Source organism: Anoplopoma fimbria, chromosome 13, assembly GCF_027596085.1.
Source record: "Anoplopoma fimbria isolate UVic2021 breed Golden Eagle Sablefish chromosome 13, Afim_UVic_2022, whole genome shotgun sequence".
Taxonomy (NCBI): domain Eukaryota; kingdom Metazoa; phylum Chordata; class Actinopteri; order Perciformes; family Anoplopomatidae; genus Anoplopoma; species Anoplopoma fimbria.
Window position 1 is genome coordinate 22,411,164 of NC_072461.1, and position 21,618 is coordinate 22,432,781.

Below are 21,618 nucleotides of genomic sequence, written 5' to 3' on the forward strand. Positions count from 1 at the left end.
CTGTCTGGGAACAAGTGTGTGCGTGTGTTTCTGTGTGTGTGTGTGTGTGTGTGTGTGTGTTTCTGTGTGTGTGTGTGTGTGTGTTCTGTGTGTGTGTGTGTGTGTGTGTGTGTGTGTGCGTGTATTTCTGTGTGTGTGTGTGTGTGTGTGTGTGTTTCTGTGTGTTTGTGTGTGTGTGTGTGTGTGTGTGTGTGTGTGTGTGTGTGTGTGTGTTTCTCTGTGTGTGTGTGTGTTTCTCTATCTGTGTGTGTGTGTGTGTGTGTGTGTGTGTGTGTGTGTGTGTGTGTGTGTGTTGTGTGTCTCTTTCTCTGTGTGTGTGTGTGTTTCTGTGTGTGTGTGTGTGTGTGTGTGTGTGTGTGTGTGTGTGTGTGTGTGTGTGTGTGTGTGTATAAGAGAATAACGCCCCTCGGTGCTGCGGATGGAGAAGCGCGTCCCCTCAAGTCATTTCCAGCCCTGGATCTGAAGTGACAACATCTTGCACCGCTTCACTTTCTCTCTGTGGAATCTACTCGAGGATGAACTGAACCTGTTTCCTTTTTTTTTTTTTTTTTTTTTTTTTTATCTAACTGAGAGGGAGAACACACTATCGGATCTATGAAAAAACCCACGTGGATTAGTACAACCATTTTAAACCAGAAGGAATGCATATTTTCTTTGTGAAACTAACTTTCTTGTTGTCGCTGATAGCACTTACACGAGGTAAGTTGCGCGCGGTGGTGGTGGATGAAATCTCACTGTTTTATTCATCAGTAATGATATATATAATAAATATTTTTATGGTTATTTACTCCTTAAAGCTCAGAGTTAAGTTTCATTTGAACTTGTTGCATTCACTGCTTTGAAAACTAGATGAACTGAAGTATAGCAACTTTTTTTTTTTTACTCATCCTGCAGGTTTCTTCAGTTTACTGTTATTTAACATTAATTAACATTACTTAAATGACTACATGCACCTGTTGGCATCACATTCAACGCGTATTTTCTGCTCTCCTGGATCAATCCATCCTTTTGTACTTTCCCCCGGGCAGCTGTTGCGCGCTTGTCCAGCAAACACTTAACTTTATTTCCCACTAGCATGTAAACGCATGCCTTTGCACTTTGGATTCAGACCAGTATATATGTGTGTGTGTGTGTGTGTGTGTTTTTTTGGTTTTTTTATGTATTATTGCAAAGCTGTGTTACTCCCCCCCAAAAAATGGCACATTCTCTGTGGGACAGCTGCAGAGAGGAGCATGCAACTGCCAAACCAGTGTCAAGTCCTCCTGTTCACCACACAAAAACCAGCTCTTCTGAGGTGGCAAGAGTCACACCTAGACTTCACATTTATGGACCATTACATGTGCTATTTGTAATTCCCCTGAGGAAAACAAACATTTACTGAATCAGATGGACTGCTATAAAAAAAAAAGTTTTCAGCAGGTGTATTAAAACTTTCCTTTCGCAGGTCTAAGATGCTCCATGCCCACGGAGTTGTGTTTGAACCAGGGGAGGTGTGAGGCATCTCTAGATGGCAACGGAGAGTGCAAGTAAGTTTTCAACATCTGTCATTCCTCTCCTTCTTACCCTGTAAATGGCGAGGAATACCTGCAGAGAGAAAATGTGTATGAATGTGGAATTTGACATGACTCAGATTTTCTTTGGGTTTTGACATGTGAGGTCTGTAAAAAGAGGAGAGGGTGGGTGAGGAGAGGGGGGTGAGTGCTCACACCACTGTTGCTATTTCTGGGAGGCAAATGGTCAGAGAGCTGAGACAGAAATGAGTGGACATTGATGAGGACAGGGGTCACTGAGAGAGAGAGAGTGTGTTTATGTGTGTGTGTGTGTGTGTGTGTGTGTGTGTGTGTGTGTGTGTGTGTGTGTGTGTGTGTGTGTGTGTGTGTGTGACTGCCACCACACTCTCCCGTCTGCAGCCAGACTCTCGCAGCCCCTAAATCTTGCTTTTTTCTTTTCTTTCACGGAGCGACAGCTGGGGTTGCCAGAAGCTCAGCGACCATTGTTCTCCGCCGCGATTAATTCTGTGTGACTAATCTGGGTGAGGCTTCCCAGAGAGACCCTCAGACCCTGTCCTCCTACCTCCCCCCCCTCACCTCCCTCACACAACCCCTCCTCTCTCCTGGGATTGTGTCCCTTCCTCAATGGCCCTCAGTGCTCTCTCTCTCTCTCTCTCTGTCTCCCTCTATCTCTCTCTCTCTCTCTCTCACTCCCCTGGACAGATGGCATTGGGTGGATGTTTTTTAACCTGCTTAAAAAAAAAATGGAAACAAATTCTATACATGTTGTTCTTTTTTTTTTGTATTCGTAGATGTTGTCAGTCAACATGTAAACCGATAAGCTCCAGCTTTGCCCAGAACTCTCTATTATTATTTTTTTTACAACAATAGTCTACTTTGCGCTTGGCTCTATTTCCATCCTGGCATGAGCAACACCAGCCAGTGTCACCTTACTGTTGCAGAGGCGAATGATGGGGCCGGCCGGGTCACTGCTCCGAAACTGTAGGACATCTTGGCCCCGCGCCACATCTTAATTTGGTCTGGTTGTGTTATTCACCCCTCAATCAGCCCCCACCCTCCCCTCCCCAGCCTCCTCATTGGGCCACAAAGCCATCATTGTGCCGCTGCGCTGTCCTCCTCCTCCTCCTCCTCCTCAGACTTCGCCAATTAAACACGGAGATGAACATCCTCGCAAGTTTTCAAAAGGGTTTGAGCGCGCAGCAATGTGTGAGAGTGTGGTTAAAACGTTGCTGCGTTGGTCGTCACTGGGCCACCAGAGGGCCGGGAGCAAAAGTTTAGGAAGTTCAGGAAGCAAAGTATTCACAGCAGAAACTTGGAGCTGAAGCAGTTAGTCTGTTAATCCATACATTGATCGCAAGAAATAAATTTGAAATTTGATTAATCATAAATGTATTTATTAAAGCAAAAGTAGAAAATATATATGGTATAGTTCAAGATGTGAGAATGTAAAGATTTGCTGCTATTCTTCGTCACATATTGTTGTCAACTGAATTTTTTTTGGGTTTGCAACTTTTGGTTGAACTAAAAGAAGACATTTGAAGTTGTCCCTTTAGGCTCCGGTGTTTTTTTCACAATTTGGTGACATTTTAGATCATTTTAATGATATTATGCTTGCTTGTGTATTTTGCCCTGCTGGAGTTACTGTAAAGCAGTAAAACAGGTTGTCAGTGAGGTTTCAAGTTGCTGCTGTTGTGTGATTCAACATGTGTGGAGGGGACTTTTTGTTCTACATTTGAGACTAATATTGTCGACAAAATCTTTTTAGACATTGAAGATTTTTTTCTGTCAGGTCAGCATGTGAATTCTTACATCGTCAGAGGAAGCTTAGTGCTTAGTGCTTACTGTTACACGACTGAAGGGGAAATCCAGCGATTAAGCATTACACCTCCACAAGTGAAATGCAGCCGAGCTTTTTGTATCCAGACTTTCAGTGCCATTAGTCATGGTCAAAAATATTCCTGGTTAGGATCCATCAAAATGAAAACAGTAGCATCTTTCCTTGGACCCTCCCTGGTAAAGGCCGAAGTCTTTCAAACTCAACGCAACAAGTTTGTTATTAAAGTTATTCAATCTCAAATCCTGACTAAGATAACCCTAATGACATCCCTGGTGTTGTCAGATCCAACAAAAACATTATACTGTAATGTTTTCAAAGACTGAATCCTTTACTAGGGCTCGACCAGTAACCCAGGTTTACTAACATTCCTTCTTAGGGTTAATTTGGTTAATGATAAAGACTTAATTTATATATTTTTAATCAGCTTGTGATATCCTGCTCGGCCAGGGAATTTTTGTTCCTCATTCCTGACCGGATTACGAGTTAGTTTCTCCTCATTGAAAAAGCCGTCGCCTCTTGAACTCAAGTGTTGTGTCGAGGTCAACCAAGTGGAATTGGATGCTTCAGTTTTATTTAGTCTGACAGAGATGCCTACTTGACATGCCATACCATGAATACCACCTCCCGCTTCGTATCTGGCTCACCCGGCCTTGCCAGATCCCGACTGAAGTATTATCTCCAAAGAGCTCGGAGGAGGAGGCCTCTCATTTACTGCAGAGGCTTTGGCAGCAGGAGCGAGCAGTGACAGAGCCGAGCCGATCCAGACCAGGAGAAAATAACTCCCAAAAATTCCAGTGGCACAATGGCCAGAATGAAAGCGGCTGGCGGCAGCGCTTCTGTCTGCCCGGAGAGATGAGAGATGTCCAGCGAAGAAGGACGCTGCTGAGAGATCACAAACTTTAATCACCGGTTAGTCGGTGTGATGAAAAAATACAACTGACAGCCTGTTGATCACAGGGAGTCACATGGTTGTTTAGGTTCTGCTAATAAATGAAGGCATAGAGTTTGTATGCATATGGCTGGACTGGAAGGAAGCAAGCTTATCACAGAGACAAATACTTTTTCAAATTATTAGTTTTCCACCATTAAAACAGTTTTGAAGATGCTCTCCAAAACTGGTAGACGTAAAACCTTTATAAGTGCATTTGGGATCCATGAGCTCCATTATAGTTTGAGAAATAAAAATATGTTCTCTTCCAATCACGTTTTCTTTTAACAAAACAACCAAAACTTATCGATACATCAGTTTCAACTGCAGCTACACAGGTCAAAATAAGTCACATTTTGTGATTTTCTTATTCGTATCTGAATACATACAAATAGATATGTAAACAACACTGAGAATCTGCGCATGCATTCATCGCTATTTTGAAATATGACAGCTTTCAATACTTAATGCTACAAATACATATGACACATAGCAAAAATACTTGTGCTCACCAACTCTCCATCACCTCTGACTCTTTCTGCAGATGGTTCGTTCGTATTTTTGTGTAGCCGGTTGTTTTTGTCACGTTTATTTTTTGAGATTTTTTAGTTTTTTTGGGGTGAGGGGGAGTTTCAGATTTTTCTGTGTTTGCAAAAGATAACAAAAACAAAGTCTTTAATTCCTCGCTGGTATGTGCGGCGACTACTACAGTATGAAACCACTTCAATGAAAGTGAGCCCTTGTTCTGGGGATTCCTTAATGGCACCTCTGTTCGCCCCGGTCAGATGAGTCTATCTCAACACACACCCCCACCCCCCAAGCATCCATTCAGAGTCAGGAAACAGCCTCAGAGTGGCCCGAGGGAAGAAAAGGTGCCGTATCTGATCATATCATCACACAACGAGAAACACAGAGCGCGAGGCTTTTATATGGCCGCCGGTGTCGGGTTCCCGTTGGCAAGAGTCCGGCTGGTGAGAGGGCTGATCGTCAGGAGTGCTCTGGCTGAATGAAGTGACTCGGTGGTGGGGGAACTTCATCGCAGAGGATTAGTGATATTTGAGCCTCCCTCGTTGGCATATGCCAAGACAAATCACATAAACTTTGATCGCAGACTGACAGCGTGTGTGTGTGTGTGTGTGTGAGAGACAAAGACACTGGGCATACTCCAAACCACACTTCCTCATTTCTTTATTTTTCTTTCAGCCAGACCACCTGTCTGTGGGTTACTGGATAACAACTAAGAGGGAGCACAGCAGCATGCTCCATAATACCCATGATTACTTGTGGTTTTTAGCCCAATTCAGCTCCACACAGGAACAGATTGACTTTGTTGGCCCAGGTGTGCGTTTCGCTTTTCAGTCGCTGCTGATACACACTTACTCACAGGATATTTAGGAGGATGGAGCGTGATGGCTTTGTGGTTCAGTTAAGCAGTAATGCAGATTGTAAGACTGATAACGATCATGGTTTCCGTTACACGGAGAAAAAAAAGTATCCTCAAGGCTCGTAAATTACAACACAGTGTTTAAGCCAAGATTACTTCTCGAAGACATAACTCAGTCAAATCCTAACACGTAGACATGACACGCATATTTTCAGATTAGATAGTGACTTACACCTCCCAAGGATGTCATCATCTTTCCCTAAATCTCCTTAAAAATAGCAGAAAAAGACTCTCCCTACACCTCCAGAACTTGCCTGAGAATCATCAAGTTGTCTTCAGTATTACAGTTATCCAGTGATAGCTGCCTGCACAGCCATTGGTACATTGCAAAAAAGAAACTGATAATACCTTATTCGGCATAATTTTAATGGCGTAAATTTTGCTAAAATGTAAACAACTATAGCTTTAAGAAAAATGGACAAATAACACCCGATGGTTTGTTGTCTGATATGTTTAAGCAGCTAAAACACAAAATCCCACTGACTTACATATCAAAACAATACAAGGTGGCATTTCACCCCTTTTAACCATAATTTGCGGAGCGAGCAGACACTGGCTTGCAAGTTACCGTTTAACAGCCAACAGGTAATTCTGTTGTTTGGCAAACTCACAAAATAAATGAATAAACTGTACAGTGTATACAATCTGGCAGTAGAATCCTGGTCTTGATTTAAGGGGGACTGGTAGGATGCAGTGGTTTTGACATTTTGGCGTGTACAGCATCCACCTGAGTGTCCGGTTGCAGGTTGTCAGCTACACCTTCAGACTCCCGTAAAGCACTCAAGTGGTTCCCAGACTTGTTAAGTCGGCAGTGGCAGAAGTCATTAGAGCTGCTAAGACTCTCAAGACATTCACCCACACACACACACACACACACACACACACACACACACACACACACACACACACACACACACACACACACACACACACACACACACACACACACACACACACAGAGTGGTTGGTCCCTGAGGGAGCTGACTTTTTCCCATGAGCTGTGTCCAGGACGCTCCCAAATATACAGGGTCTCTAATGAAGGCTTCCAGATGTGGGCTGGCCAGGTCAGCTCTCCTGTACGATTAGAGAGGAAGGAAAAAGAAGGATGGATGTAAGGAGAGGCAAAGAGGGGCAGCGTTTCCCCTGTAATTTCTCTAGCCAGTGGGGATTTGGTGGTTCACTTTGGTTTCAGCTGCATAACAAAAAGCAACCCTGCCTTTTTTTTTGTGCCAGCTTTGGTTTTAGTGGAAGAGCTATTTTCATTTCGGCAGACTTGGATTTGTGTGATTGAAATTGAATTTTGAAGCCTGCATTTCAATGTTGATTTTCGCCACCAGTGGTGGCAGAGTTGTCACAGTGGTGAGCCACGAAACGCTGCTGGGAGAGGGCAAAAAGAGAGAGGGGAGTGTAGAGGAGAGGAGGAGAGACACCCCCCCTCCCCTTCTCTCTCCCCTTGGGGCAACGCTTTAAAAACAGATCAGACAAGACTAAAGGGGACTTAAACCAGACACAGAACCAAACAGCCAGGAAATGAGAACGGGTGGTGGGGAGACAGGAGGGAGGAGTGGAGGAGGGAGGGTCGGAGGTACAAACATGTTCCACTTACACAGTTTGACTCCTGGCGCTGAAGGAGACACCTGAGAGAGAGAGAGAGAGAGAGAGAGAGAGAGAGATGTTATTATCATTACAGTTATTTACATCTTTAGGTAGGGCTGCCACTGATGCAACTTTTTTTTTATCAGACCAAATATAAAAAGTATATTTTAATATTATTAATATATATATATATATAAACACAAAAATATTAGCATGTCCTCACACAGATACCTGAAAACGAAGCTATACCAATGAGAGTTTGGCATTCTTACCAGAATAAAAAGACCTGTCCTTTAAATCATTACCAATTAATATGTGTTTAATCGACTAATTGATTAGTTCCTACTTCACCTTTGACCTCCCTGGTTTACAGTAGCTGTGGGTGAACAAAGTTTTCCACTGCATTGAAGGTTTTTCCGACATTTCGGCTGTTTCACTTTCAGTTATTTTTTCACGTAAAGAAGTTTAAGTAATCTGTTCGCTTGCGTGTTTGTTGCCATATCAGACTTTGTTGTCAATATATCACTTAACACTTATTTTGGCGAGTACACTGTTATCAGCAACGATAGAAATGATTTCCATAACCTTTAAATATTATCCCAGTTGTAATAAACCAGATTTCTTTCTTTATCTAACATCCTGATCATGCGTTATTTACTGTTACCAAATATCTAAATGAACAGGCTGAACAAAGAATAATCCTAAAATACTCTTAATTATGTCATTTACAGAAATGGAACCTGACCCTGGTTCGGTCTCCCACAGAGCTTTACAAGGCACAATAAATGTATAAATGCACAACCTAATTCACTAAGCTTCTTAAAATGGATACAGATTTGGGGTCTGTACAGCTGCCAAAATCTGCCCCGCTCTCTCCAGGTTTTTATTTGTTTACAGTGCACATGTGTGTAGCCCCGCATATGACGCGTTCAAAGCCTCCGTCCTCGTCTGTGTGTGACCTCGGAAAGATGGCAGATGGCAGATTGGCCCGGCGGAGAGGGAAAAGCCCCCTTCAGAGTGACGCCTGGCCAAGGGTCAGATGTCACCACAACATCTGCTGCAGGCTCGAGCCGCCGCCCGGCCCCTGTTATTATGCATCCCATCAGTGTCGCCGACCTGTTGCCACGGGCTACTGCGGCGGCAACAGAAGAAGAGACGGCCCCCCAAAGAAGTGAGAGCGGAGGAGAACAATGAGGGCTACCGGGCGGGGATGACAGAAAAGATAATAACAGTATCGGCCTTACCCCTGAGATAATTCCACTGCTGTCCTGCAGTTATACGATACCTCCCCAGCACCTGATATTTGCTCAGCTTCTGATTTGTGCCCCTCTTTTCATGTCTTCTTTATTTACCTTTCCAGCAGCCCAGTTTACCTGCTGCTGTTGAGATTATCCCGCTCACCAGGGCGGCAGATTTCTCTTGTTGGAGCAGCTGCTTTTCTCTGTTTGTTTTGAATACAGCCAAGACTCCATAAAAGAGTCGTTGGATATCTTTTCTTTTACTCCCCCCCCCCCCCCCTCCCCAGCCTCCACCTATTTCTAAGTGTGTGCTCTCATTGAGACAGTTAGGCTCGCTGTTTTGTGCCGAGCGTGTATTTGACGGGCTCATGCCAAGTTAAAGAGCAAACTGTTAGCATTCTTCGCCTAGCGTGTGCTACAGTTGACTTATGCCTATCACCTCAGCCGGAGTGTGTTTGCACAGTGCGTCCACGTGCAACCAGTTTAAGGCTCCTTGCGTCTCGATCTGTTTGTCTTTCGGGCCTCGGTGTGAGACGCCTGGCTGTTTTGCAAAAAGGGGAAGATGCCAGATTTCAAGTTTTTTGTTTTTGTTGCAAGGAGCCACAGAAAGTGAGACTGCCAGCGAGCCTCGGGGTTAAGAATCAGCACAGGAGACTCTTTAGAGTAAACACCACAATTCCTTCTGAACTAGCAACCCCCTTTATGCTTTTCTCCTCCTCTGGAAAACCCAACCAAACCAGTTCCAGCTTCCTTTCTCTCAGACTCCTTTTGTTTGTCCTGCTGCTTGTGTGTGTGTTTTGGATTTTTAAAGCTTTTCTTTTGCCTTACGCTTGGCCTCAAAACATCGCAGACCGCTAAAACGTTGCAGAGTAGATCGGGGGTGAACTTGGATGCAAGTTTGAAGGGGGGGGTGAGTGAGCAGTCAGTTGAGACTTATAAATCCTAATGTGGTTACTTACAAATGCAAAGAAAAAGGAGGGGGGTGCACAGAGGGGAGCGAGCGGATGCCAGCGACCGTACGACTTTGAACAGAGGAAGTGAAACCAGTAATGAGAAAAAAATGCAGGGATGAGCCATTTATAATGAAAGACGATTAAGAGAAAGATTTTTTTTTTTTTTTTTTTTTTTTTTTTTTTGGAGACAGAGAGGAGGGAAAGGAGAGGAAAGAGGAGGTGTAGCTGAATAAACCCGGCCTGTGGTCAACTCTGAATGGGGAGGAAAAACAATGGGCCCACTCATCCTTCGCTCTCTCTCTCTCTCTCTTTCTCCCTCTATCCTCTCTTCCTCGGTCGCTCTTTATTTCTCTGCTAAGTAGTGAGGGGAGAAAAGGGGAGGGGGGGGCCATTCAGATTCCAACACTGTAAAAAATGTCCAACCCGACATATGTTTGCTTTTATATCATTTGGATTCGTTTTGAAATGGAAACCACACACTAATTCAATAGTATTAAAAAAACAAACCTCATAGTGAGTATTTTAGACTAATTCTTAAGTTGATAAGCTCATTTCTTTGCACTGCGTGGCCCCTGGGTCCGTCTGGGCTTGAAGACAGTAGTAGGATGGGGTGCCATGCAGAGGAAGGAGGCAGAGCGGTGGGATATGGGAGGTGTAGGGGGAGAAGGAGGAGGAAGGGTGGGGGTGGGGGTGAATGGCCCGGGAGCAGCAGCTGCCGTCTCCTCATTAACATGCGCACCTGCTCCCTGCGGCCTTTCTCCAGCGAGCTCGTGTGGCGCCTCACGACCTCAGCACCCGCCACCGCTGGGACTGAACTGGACTGGCCCTCTAGCAGCCAGATCTGCTGCTTCTCGCCACTGACCCCCCTCCTCCACACACACACACACACACACACACACACACACACACACACACACACACACACACACACACACACACACACACACACACACTCCTACTGTCCTCGATACGGACGCTCAGAAATTATGTAGAGGAATTTTTATTTTTCATGTACAGATACGTCTGTCTCAACAGATTAAATCAGAAAGTGAAACAGAGTATCCAGAGTTACAGTAACTCTAGTTTCTGTTGTTGAAGTTTAAATTCGTAAGAACAATAGAACGGTTTCACTATTACTGCAACTACAGTAATAAGTCAAAAGCTTTTGCGTTTTAAAATAGACATCTCATTTAATCAGGATTGATTGTTTGTAAAAGACAATATGTGACAGCTTTGAGCCAAATGTCTTAAACAATCGCAGCTCTGAAAGGCAATTCAAAACAACCAACCAGAGTCGATTAGAATAAAACGTATTGTTATTGCACAGAGTACAAGTTATGAGACAACAGAATGCAGTTTAGCAGCTAAACAGAAGTGCAAAAAGTAGTAAAGTGCATACCTATGGGGGTAATAAAGGGAAAACACAGGAAGCGTAATAAAGATTTGTAAATGATTGATTAATTATGTAAATTACAATAATTAATCAGATCAAGAGTACGTCTTCTTTTTCTTTCAGAGACTTACTGGATCTTTATACTGCTGTTAAAGTGTTTTTGGGGAACCTTTTCTGCATTAAGGGTCCAATACTAGAGGCTATATAATGACTCAACCAATGACTTAATAATTTACAATTTCTTTATTATGAGCATGCAACAGATTCAACTTTCAGCTTCTGACGCCAGAGCTTAAACCTTAACGTTAGAGTGATCACAGTCCAAATGACACTGAGCTAAGGTACGACTCTCCGCTCTCTACGCGCAGACATGCCACCACTCACTACTGCTGTTTGTGCAGCGGGCAGCCTAGCATGTGATGTTTTCTTTTCCTTACCACAGTCCTAAGGCTGTCTAATCCCCCCAGAGGGAGACCCTGTCTAAACACAGGCCCGTCCCTGCAAACCCTGTCCCCAAACCCACGGCACACACACACACACACACACACACACACACACACACACACACACACACACACACACACACACACACATACACATACATACATACTGGACCCCCTGGGAATGTTTGGGGACGTGGTCCTGCCAGCCCCTCGGGGCTAACAGACTGGCTGTCTCTGTTCAGGTATTTGAGAGTGATGGCGGGTTTTGCCGTTGTGGGAAGGCCGCTTTCATGTCGGCAGGATGTTTTATGCGTGGGAATAAAACACAACGTATTGAAAGTGACCAGTTGTTTGTCGAGATTTCTAGACATTCCCTGTGTGATTTATTTTTTTTCCTCTGTGCAGGAATTTATATTCCACAAATCTCTCAGGTAGCGCCACTGTCTCCTCCTTTTCATCCTCTTCCCAACCTCTTGTCTCATGCTGAAGCAAATTCTCTCTGGGGAGGGAAGAATATCGAGCGTTGAGGTGGGGGCAAGGTGCTTTGAAGTGTCCGTAATGTTGGCTAGCAGCTCAAACACCGTGGCATAGATGCCGCCTTGTCCTCAGGATGAATGAGTGCTGACAAAAGGGTCAAAGCGAGCACATTTCAGCCCCGAGAGCTGCTGAATGGTGCCACGATGGCTGATTTTCTTGTCTCCTGATTTTCGGAGCGGACAGATTAGAAGCAAGAATTCCAACTGCAGATTTTTTTGTTTTTTTGTTCTCGTCGTCGGTGCTATTGAGTAGACGCTTTAGTTTTGTAATGACCGAGCCTCCCTGGCCACCCAGTGTTGTTGACAACAGTATTGAATCCCTGAAGTTGATGAAAATGGGGCTGTGGCAGTAGGTAGGGTCTAATGTGGTTGTTTTTGGAGTCAAAAAGAGCTGCAAAAAGAGCCGGGTATTGAACCTCATAAGCTAAGCTAACTGGCTGCTGCCAGTAGCTTCATATTTATTGTAGACATGAGAAATCTCTCACAGAGGGATTAATCGTTTTTCGCAAAATGTTGAACTTTTCTGTTTATCAGGTATTCACAGATTTAAAACCCACAGTGGTATTGCTGATTGAATTGAGGCAAAGTCATTGTAGGACTGCCTGTGCTAGGGAAACATTTAATATTAAAGCTAGGGTAGGTAATCTTGAGAAACTAGAAAGCGTACTAGATTAAAAAAATTAACCAACAAAAAAAAAACATGAACATTAACATATCATAATGAACGGAAACAACGAACTTGGCTATTGTTAGTACTCACAGCTGTATGGTCAGGCAGGTGGACTGACAGGTATCGAATTAAATTATTGGACAGGCTTATTACAGCGCTACAACAGCCACAGATAAAATATCTTTGTCCCTTTTTAACAGAGCTTTGGATTCATTCATTAATCTCAGGATGTAATGATTTCCAACAAAAATATCCCAAATGTTTTTACGATTACCAACCTTGCCTTTAACAGAAACCTGGCTTCAGTGATTAATAAAACAAGAGAGGATATCTTCATATAAAGGAGCTGGAACAAGGAAATGTTTGGCATTTTCACACAATAAATGAAACAAAGAGATTAATCAGATATTATAATTGTTTGCAGGATCATTTCATGCATGCATTTGGGAATGTAGGAGGTGTGTGTGTGTGTGTGTGTGTGTGTGTGTGTGTGTGTGTGTGTGTGTGTGTGTGTGTGTGTGTGTGTGTGTGTGTGTGTGTGTGTGTGTGTACAAGTATGCACACTGTGTAGGTATGAGTGTGTGCATGCTCTGTGTGTGTGGCCCCCTCTTTGTTGAGCCGTGCATATCCTCAGGGGACTCCCTTCAGCTCCTCTCATTGTAATTGTTAATGTGTGAATCCCAGTGATCCCAGTGATCTGCAGGGTCTCTCTCTCTCTCTCTCTCTCTCTCTCTCTCTCTCTCTCTCTCTCTCTCTGGAACTTGTCCACTGGGGTCCAAGCTGCGTTTATGACTCGACCTGTGAGAAACATCACAGGAGGCCCCCCCCTCGGTTCAGACCTCTCCGTTTTACAGCCTGAAACACATTGTTGGCGGGGGGGCGACAGCAGAAAGACGAATGTCCCGTTTAAAGGGTAGCTTCTCATGGCCGTGTTGCCGTGTTGTAAAAACAGCATGGACAGCACCGTCGTTTAAGAGGAATGGATTGTTGGTCCTGTTTGTTACCCGAGCAGCTGATTTATAAGCACTGTAGCAAAGAAGAAGGGCTGACCCCTGCTAGTGTTGTCTTACCCCTGTGAACTCTTCCATCCGTGCTGAGATCCAAAGATTGGATGGATGAAAATAGTGTTTGGGAATTCCCTTTGACTAATTCCACTCTTTGTAATGCAAATTTTAAATGAAGAAGGAATGGACATTTATTAGTACACCAATATATCTTGCAGAGACAGAGGTTTTTATTAGATAATTAAGAAATGGTTTGTATTCATTATATAATGGTGGTTCTTTATGATCTTTTGTTTGATAAATAATGACTTAAATGGGGCCCAATGGTCAGAATTTTGAATCAGCCATAATTTAATTAATTTCACCAAAATAAGAAAGGAAATGTCATTCATAGATGCTTTTGTGTTGTCTTTGTGAAAAGTTTGAAGGTGTTTTAAATGGCGAGCTGAGCTTATTTTATCCCAGTTTTTTTGTTGGATCAAATAGCTGCAAAGTATGTTTGGTTATTAGAAATTTTTCGTTTTGTAAAGGAAAAACTCCTAAAAGAAACGGAAAATTCTTCAAATCTCACATCTAAGAAAAGAAAATCTGTAAAAAGGGTCATAAATGAGATAAAGATGCATGTCACAGTCTGCAGAAGTCATGTATCTCCTTAATAGATGCATCTTTCTCACTCCTCACCTGTCAAAGGCTGCACAAACAATGTTTCTGACCTCTCTATCTGTGTTTTCTCAGTTGCCGGGACGGATACACAGGGAGCAGTTGCCAGTTCCATGACCCCTGCACCAACACGCCATGCATGAACGGCGGCACGTGTCGCGCCGTGCCCAAGGGGAACACGGTGGACTTCAACTGCACCTGCAGACTGGGCTTCACCGACCGCCGCTGCCTGACGCCCGTCAACAATGCCTGCATCAGCTCGCCGTGTCGCAACGGAGGCACCTGCGAGCTGGAGAGCCTCAGGACGTACAAGTGCCGCTGCCCACCTGGATGGTCAGGTAACACGCAACGATACTATGACAGTGATGCAGTGGGTTTTAAACTTGGGAGTTGATCGTAAGCTATATCTGAGGGGTTGCAAGATGATAAGCAGGATAGGAAAATAGAAAAAAAACAGATAAACCTACAGATTTGTCTCTTGTCTTGTTTTTTTCATATGAATTATTATATCATTGGGAATATCAGTCATTTGTGGAACTTCATTCTTTTGAAAGTAAGACACCCCAACTAATAGATATCGGCATGAAACCTCCCCAGTTGTTTACTTACATTTGCAATCATTTTTTGTATTGCAAGCTTGCTGAAAATGCATGTTTCAATATGCAAATCAGGCATTATATCATCAAATATATGCAAATATACACAAATCTCCAGAACAAAAAATCTGAACAGTGGATTAAACCTGGTTCAAAATTCTTGTTTCATTTTGTTGACTTATTAGACTTAAAGGTTTTTAGAGAGGGGATTTTGGATATCTCTTTGTATCGATTTTCCCCATTTATTAGGAATAAAATATTACATAAATCAGGCTATGAATGATACATGAACCAACCCCTCTTCAAAAACAAAGTTTAGAAGTTTTCTTTTCAGTAGTCGAAGAAGAAGAAGAAGAAGAAGAAGAAGTTTCAGAAGCAATGTTGCACAAAAAAATGTAATTTGGCATGACACATTGTGTTTTTACCTGAGGCGTCTCCTCCTAAATCGGAAGAAACCCTGAGAAAAAAAAGGCCCTCGAACATCCTTTCTCTGTGCCCTCAGGTAAACTGTGCCAACAAGCCGACCCCTGTGCCTCAAACCCGTGCGCCAACGGCGGCCAGTGCTCCGCCATTGAGTCCAACTTCATCTGCTCCTGCACGCCCTTCTTCTCCGGAAAGACCTGCAAGCAGGACGTCAACGAGTGCGAAGTGAGCCAGTCCCCTTGCAAGAATGGCGGGGCGTGCATCAACGAGGTCGGCGGCTACCGGTGCCAGTGCCCGCAGGAGTACACGGGCAAGCAATGCGAGAGCCGCTACCTGCCCTGCATCCCGTCGCCCTGCCATAACGGAGGCACCTGCATCCAGAAGGGAGAGACCAGCTATGAGTGCTCCTGTGTGCCAGGTAAGGGGGGGGCACTTCATTCATGGATAAGTAGGTGGTGCTTATTGATGTGATGATCTGGTTTCATCACTTTAAGGCCTGGTCACACCACTATTTAAATCTTTATTAATTAAATGCTGATGTTCCCAGCACCATTGTACCATCCACTTTGATTTAACCTCCTCTGTCAGAGTATAAAATGCTTAAAAAATATTTAACATTAATTAAAAGGTACAGCATGTGTGTAGCGTGTTAGCAGTTAGCTCATCTGCCACAGTCGTTGGCCAACTAGCCCTGCAAGTTGTTGCTACGTCATCAAGCTTTTAGACCCAAATATTTGGTCGAGATAGGTGGATGACTTCCTCAGTTCCACCTTCAGGTGTTTCCTGGCCTTTACGTGGTTTATTGTTATGAAGAAGAAAAGTCTTGAGGTTGGAATATCGATCAGATTCGTCATTTGTAAGATGACGTGATCCTCTTGAGTTGAATTGAAATCTTACTGCCTGCTAGTTGCTGCTATCATGGATGATGTCATAGAAGGAAGGGCTGTTCCTGGTTGTGTGTGTGTGTGTGTGTGTTTTCATACATATGTGTGTGTTTGTGCTTTGGTGTGTCCAGTGTGTGAACAAGGCAGAGCAGGAAGACCTGGGGGCTTATCATAAGGAAATGGTCAAAGGACAACATCCTCTTTACGTAGCAGAGTGGAGCAAAGCTCGCTTGGACTTTAGTCGTGCCCTCCATCTCTAAAGTCGCCTTGTTTTTGTCCGTTGACCACTGAGTCCATAAAAAGCTGTTCCTTGAAACATCCTTCTTAGAAATCCTTTTCTATTATTTTCTTACCCTTTAAAACAACATAATATAAACTCAACATCCTCCTTAAAGGTGAACTTTGGAGTAGTACACAACCAGCATCATGGAGACATATTTTTCTGAGTATGTCCTCGTTTTATCTTGTGCATGCAAATGAAGACTCCCATTGGAGGGTGACAAGGGAATGGATTTTTACTCCTGTTCCATCCCACTCCCACAAGAAAAAAACCAAAACCTGTTGTCGTGTTTATTCATAAAATAACAGCATATTTATTTATAAAAACTGACCTATTGTTGTTGATGATTCCCATCCCATCCCGCTCCCATTTATTGTTTTTCCTTATTTTACGAAATAATAACGCGACAAAGGCTGACAGAACCCATTTTCATTTTATTCATTCAAACAAACACTAATGCCATCTTCAGTGTGTAGCAGCAACGAATGATGTTATGGAGTTACATGAAGGAATTATTAAATCTTGTCACGTCCTCTTGAACATATTCAAGGTACTGTAGCTGAAAGCAACAAGCACTGATTTTATTTCTCTGAAATATCAGTTTTCTAATCAAATGATGCACAACTTTTAAATACATTTTCAGATAATAATTTATTAGCGGTTTGATTCAGAAGTAGCCCGTTAATTGTTTAGGAAACATTGTGAAGCTTTTTATAAAGACTTCTGGCAGTGGAAGTGATGACTTGTACTGGTTTTGATTTATTTTGTCCACCATGCCACATGTTCAGTCCAGCGGTTGCCTCTTGTGTAACTGTATAGCAGTATAGATGTTATTACACAGCGAGGTTACCACAGACCTCAAGAGGATACATCTGTCTTCTCCCTTTGGGAGGAAAAAGGCAGTTGACCACATTTAACTGTAGAGTTAGTTTCACTCCCTGTTGTAGATGGGAGATTGAGGAAACATTAGAAATTGAAAAATCTGAAGACAGTATGAGTCTTTTACTCACATTTCACTCTTTGTATTTCAGGTTTTACAGGAAAAAACTGCCAAAGCAACATCGATGATTGCCCAGGTCACGAGTGCCACAATGGAGGGACATGTGTAGATGGAGTCAACACTTATAACTGCCAGTGTAAACCAGAGTTTACAGGTTTGTAAAGCGATGATCCAGTGCAGAAACTTAAGTCAAATCACTTTAATCAAGCCGGTAGGCGCAGAAGAAGAGTGATTTAGGGTAGCAAACCTCCTTTAATCCTCCGACCGCTGCTCCTCCCGCAGGTCAGCTCTGCACAGAGGACGTTGACGAGTGCCAGCTGATGCCCAACGCCTGCCAAAATGGCGGCACGTGCCACAACACCTTCGGCAGCTACCAGTGCGTGTGCGTGAACGGCTGGACCGGCGACGACTGCAGCGAGAACATTGATGATTGTGCCAGTGCTGCGTGCCACCAAGGCTCCACCTGTCACGACCGCGTGGCTTCTTTCTACTGCGAATGCCCCCACGGACGCACAGGTAACTACTCGTTTATTTTGAATCATAGGAAACTGTCTCTTAATGCTCAACAGGAAGTGGTTTTATATGAAAATGCAACAGTCTTATAAGCTTAAAGTCCGAGTGAAACAGAAGTGAGAGCCTCTTTTTAGCTTCTGTACTGTGACATATTTCCCATTGAAACCTGATGTCTGAATGGTGAACAGTTACAAATGGGATTTAAATCAAATCCTTCTCAGCTGATTGGACTGCTAAAAAGTGGGCGGGTTTAGAATGTAGCACGATACGGAGCTACAGTGGCTCGATCCACACACACCTTCCTACACTTAAAGTCACAGATTGATTGAGAGAGGGATGTCATGATATTATTGGTTGAAATGGGTGGTTCTAGCTCACGTAAGCAGACACAGTACGAAAAGATGATTGAATTTTGATGTAAAAATACAAAGAAAATCTTTTTTTGTAATTTTTCAGCATATTTGGTAAAATAGGTGCACAATATGACTGGGGATTTGATTTCAAAAGGTTAAAAAGGCCTTTTTCAGTCATCTCGATTTGAAGTCCTTTAGTTTAGCTGTCTTTCTTGGGCATTGTGAACGATACGGGAAGGAACAAGTTAAAACAAAGGGCTGGAAAGTCGACTCCAGTGCTCTGTCTAGAGAAAGTCACATTCAAAGATGCTGATGTTTGGTTTTTCTTGTGGTTTTGACATCCTAAACTGCTCCTGTTAGTACACATGAGGGTTTTTTTCTGCAGCTAACAGATGAAACGTTATATCATTTCTTCATTTTGGTGTTCAGTTAACTTGCTATTTGAAGTTTTTAATGTTTTACTGGAGGGATGTCTTTTTAACATCCTTTTTCTTTGCCAAAAGAAATTGAATATTGACTTAAATGATGTGCTGTTTCAGAGTAAATACCTTTTGCCATGTGTACTTATAGTAGTACATCATTTGAATACTTATTACTGTACTTGAGGATGTTAAGTCCATCTTCTGTGTTGTGCACCAGGACTGCTCTGCCAGCTGGACGACGCCTGCATCAGCAACCCTTGTCAGAAAGGCTCCAACTGTGACACCAACCCCGTCAGCGGGAATCACTTCTGTACCTGCCCATCAGGATACGTCGGAGCCTCCTGCGATCAGGATGTTGACGAGTGCTCGCTGGGTAAATGTCACACTACCTGACCTTCAAACTCTATGTCTGTTGTCTAGTTTCGGCCTAGAAATACTTACTTTCAACTGTTGCTATCTCAGGTAGCTGGTCAACTAAACTACTGTCAAAAAAACAGTACGAGCTCGTTCTTTCCACACACAGTCGTGGCTTTGGTTTGGCTTCGTCAAACAACACTAAACCTCCTAAATCATCTCACTGTCGTGTCTTTACAGTCAAATTGCTCCTCGTCGGTCATGTACATACATGATGACGGCATGTTCCAGTTAAGCTAAAAAGTATTCATTATTTTCCAACAGGTTCCAACCCGTGTGAGCACGCAGGGAAGTGCATAAACACCAAGGGTTCGTTCCAGTGTAAGTGCCAGCGGGGTTACGTGGGGCCGCGCTGCGAGCTGGACATCAACGAGTGCATGTCCAACCCGTGTATGAATGAGGCCACCTGCCTGGACCAGATAGGAGACTTCCACTGCATCTGCATGCCAGGTAAGTTATCACAGAAAATACTGATGCTCAGGTACTGGACTGGCTCTTCAAATGACATTAACACATTTTAAAGCCCTTCACGTTGTCCTGAGGCATGATCACTTGATTTTGACTAGAATTTGTAATATAGTGTTACGTTTTGACTTCCTTAAACTATTTGTTAGGATTCATGTTGACTAGTTGCAGTAAATCAAAGCTTACAAACAAGTCTCACAATCGTTTAGTCCATTCATAAAGAGAAAAGTGGATTTTTTTCTGTTTTATATCAATTATTATTGAAAATATTTGGGGTTTTTGAACTGTTGGTCAAATAAATGAACCATTTGAAGGTGTCACTTTGGGCTCTTACAATTTTCTGACACCATATCAACTAAATGATTGATAAATTTATCTTGGATAAATAGCTGAAACAATTAGTTGATTAATTGATTAGTTAATAAACGGCAACTATTTTCACAGTCGATGAGGAATAAGCTGCTTTTCTTTGTCTTTTGGGAGACTTTGGGTCTTTAGGTGTTGGACTCTGGGTCGGCCAAAACAAACAATTCCATGACATCACTTAAAACTTAACATACATTTTTGACTATGATTAATTGAGAAAAGAATTGCAGTCCTACTGTTTGATTTAAAGCTGTTACAGCAGTATATATATAGATACATATATATCTATATATAACAGCAGTGTGAAAATGCCTCTCTGTGTCTAACCGATCCATCTCCCTCCTGGTCCTCCCTTGCTAATTGGCCAGGTTACAAGGGGGAGTTCTGCGAGATCGATACGGACGAGTGCGCCCACAGCCCCTGCCTGAACAACGGCAACTGTATCGACAAGACCAACGCCTTCCTCTGCCAATGCCCCACAGGTGAGGCTGCCGCGCTGCTGCACGGGGGGGGGGGTCCATGGGGCCAGGGGGCACAGAGGTCGATCTCTCTCTCTCTCTCTCTCTACGTTACTCTGTCTCTCTCTTTCACTTCACTCACACACACACACACACACACACACACACACACACACACACACACACACACACAAACACCTTTCTGGACGGGCACTAATCCCAGCCCTGAGGCAGGCTTTCGCAGACCCGGGTAGCCCAGAACGAACGCAGCAGTCGAGGAGAAGAAGAAGAAAAAAAGGGGGCAGGGGGGGGATCTATAGGGAAAGGCTTTAAGGAAGTTTGAACTTTTTAAAACAAGTTTTTTATCCCTTTTCACAAAGTCTGATGAGTGAGGAGAAACTTGTGCCTCTAAACAAGCTTTGGATTGTGACTTGAGAAAACATTGAGAGCTAATAATAGCAGGCAGAGCTGGTACTATAAATTGACATTTTCACTGTTGTGATGGCGAATGAGGTAGTCGTTTGGTCTATTTTGAGGGCAGCTAGTTGTGTTGCTTAGGCTCTTTTTTTTTTTTTGTACCAGAAATGCCATTGGAGTTACACTATTTGGAAGAGGAGGTATTGATGTTTTGTTCATGGGTGAAGGAATGCAACCATTGAATCTCGGATCGAGAGGCGAGAAGAAAGCAGAGGAATGATCCTCAAATTCAAACTCCTGTTTTTTTTTGTTTTGCATTCTTTCATTGGGATCATTGAGGTGGAAGTGATTTTTTTTCTTTTTCTTTTTCAATTCGTTGTTTTTCTGGAAGGAAAATAGAGAAAAGCTCTGAGTCGGGTGGATCAAAGGCGGCCTGGGTGGAGTGAGGCGGGATTCCTCCTGTTGAGAGGAAAAAGAAAGGAAGAAAGAGAGACACCCCAACAAGGGAAGCTTTAGAATTGATAGAGGGGGTACAAGAGTGAACACAGGAGCTTAACGCCGAAGAAAACTGTGTGTGTGACAGTGAGCGAGGGTTATGTGAGGAAGCAGCATAAAGTGGTGGCGGTGAAATCGTTGTTTTGGGAGGGTAGATGGAGGAGGTAGGAGGAGGGGGGGGGGCTGAGAGGCACAGACCGTTATGCTGAAGCAGGAAGGGAGGGGTAGAGAAGGGGAAGGGGTCTTAACCGCCCTGCTTGAGATGTAAATTTGTCCCCGTTGCGAGGCCAGGCCTGAGGCGAGGGTCCCCTCTTATTAT

General features: G+C 43.5%; 1 protein-coding gene across 1 annotated transcript in view; it reads left to right on the plus strand.

Moving 5' to 3' along the window:
• The first annotated feature begins 591 nt into the window (after nt 1-591).
• LOC129100772 (neurogenic locus notch homolog protein 1-like) overlaps nt 592-21,618 on the plus strand; it is a 44,407-nt gene continuing 23,380 nt past the window's right edge. The window contains 9 exon segments of the mRNA XM_054610240.1: nt 592-699; nt 1,445-1,526; nt 14,289-14,551; nt 15,312-15,650; nt 17,428-17,550; nt 17,679-17,912; nt 18,902-19,057; nt 19,363-19,548; nt 20,298-20,411. Of these exon segments, the coding sequence (XP_054466215.1) occupies nt 642-699; nt 1,445-1,526; nt 14,289-14,551; nt 15,312-15,650; nt 17,428-17,550; nt 17,679-17,912; nt 18,902-19,057; nt 19,363-19,548; nt 20,298-20,411 (1,555 nt within the window). The 5' untranslated portion in view covers nt 592-641.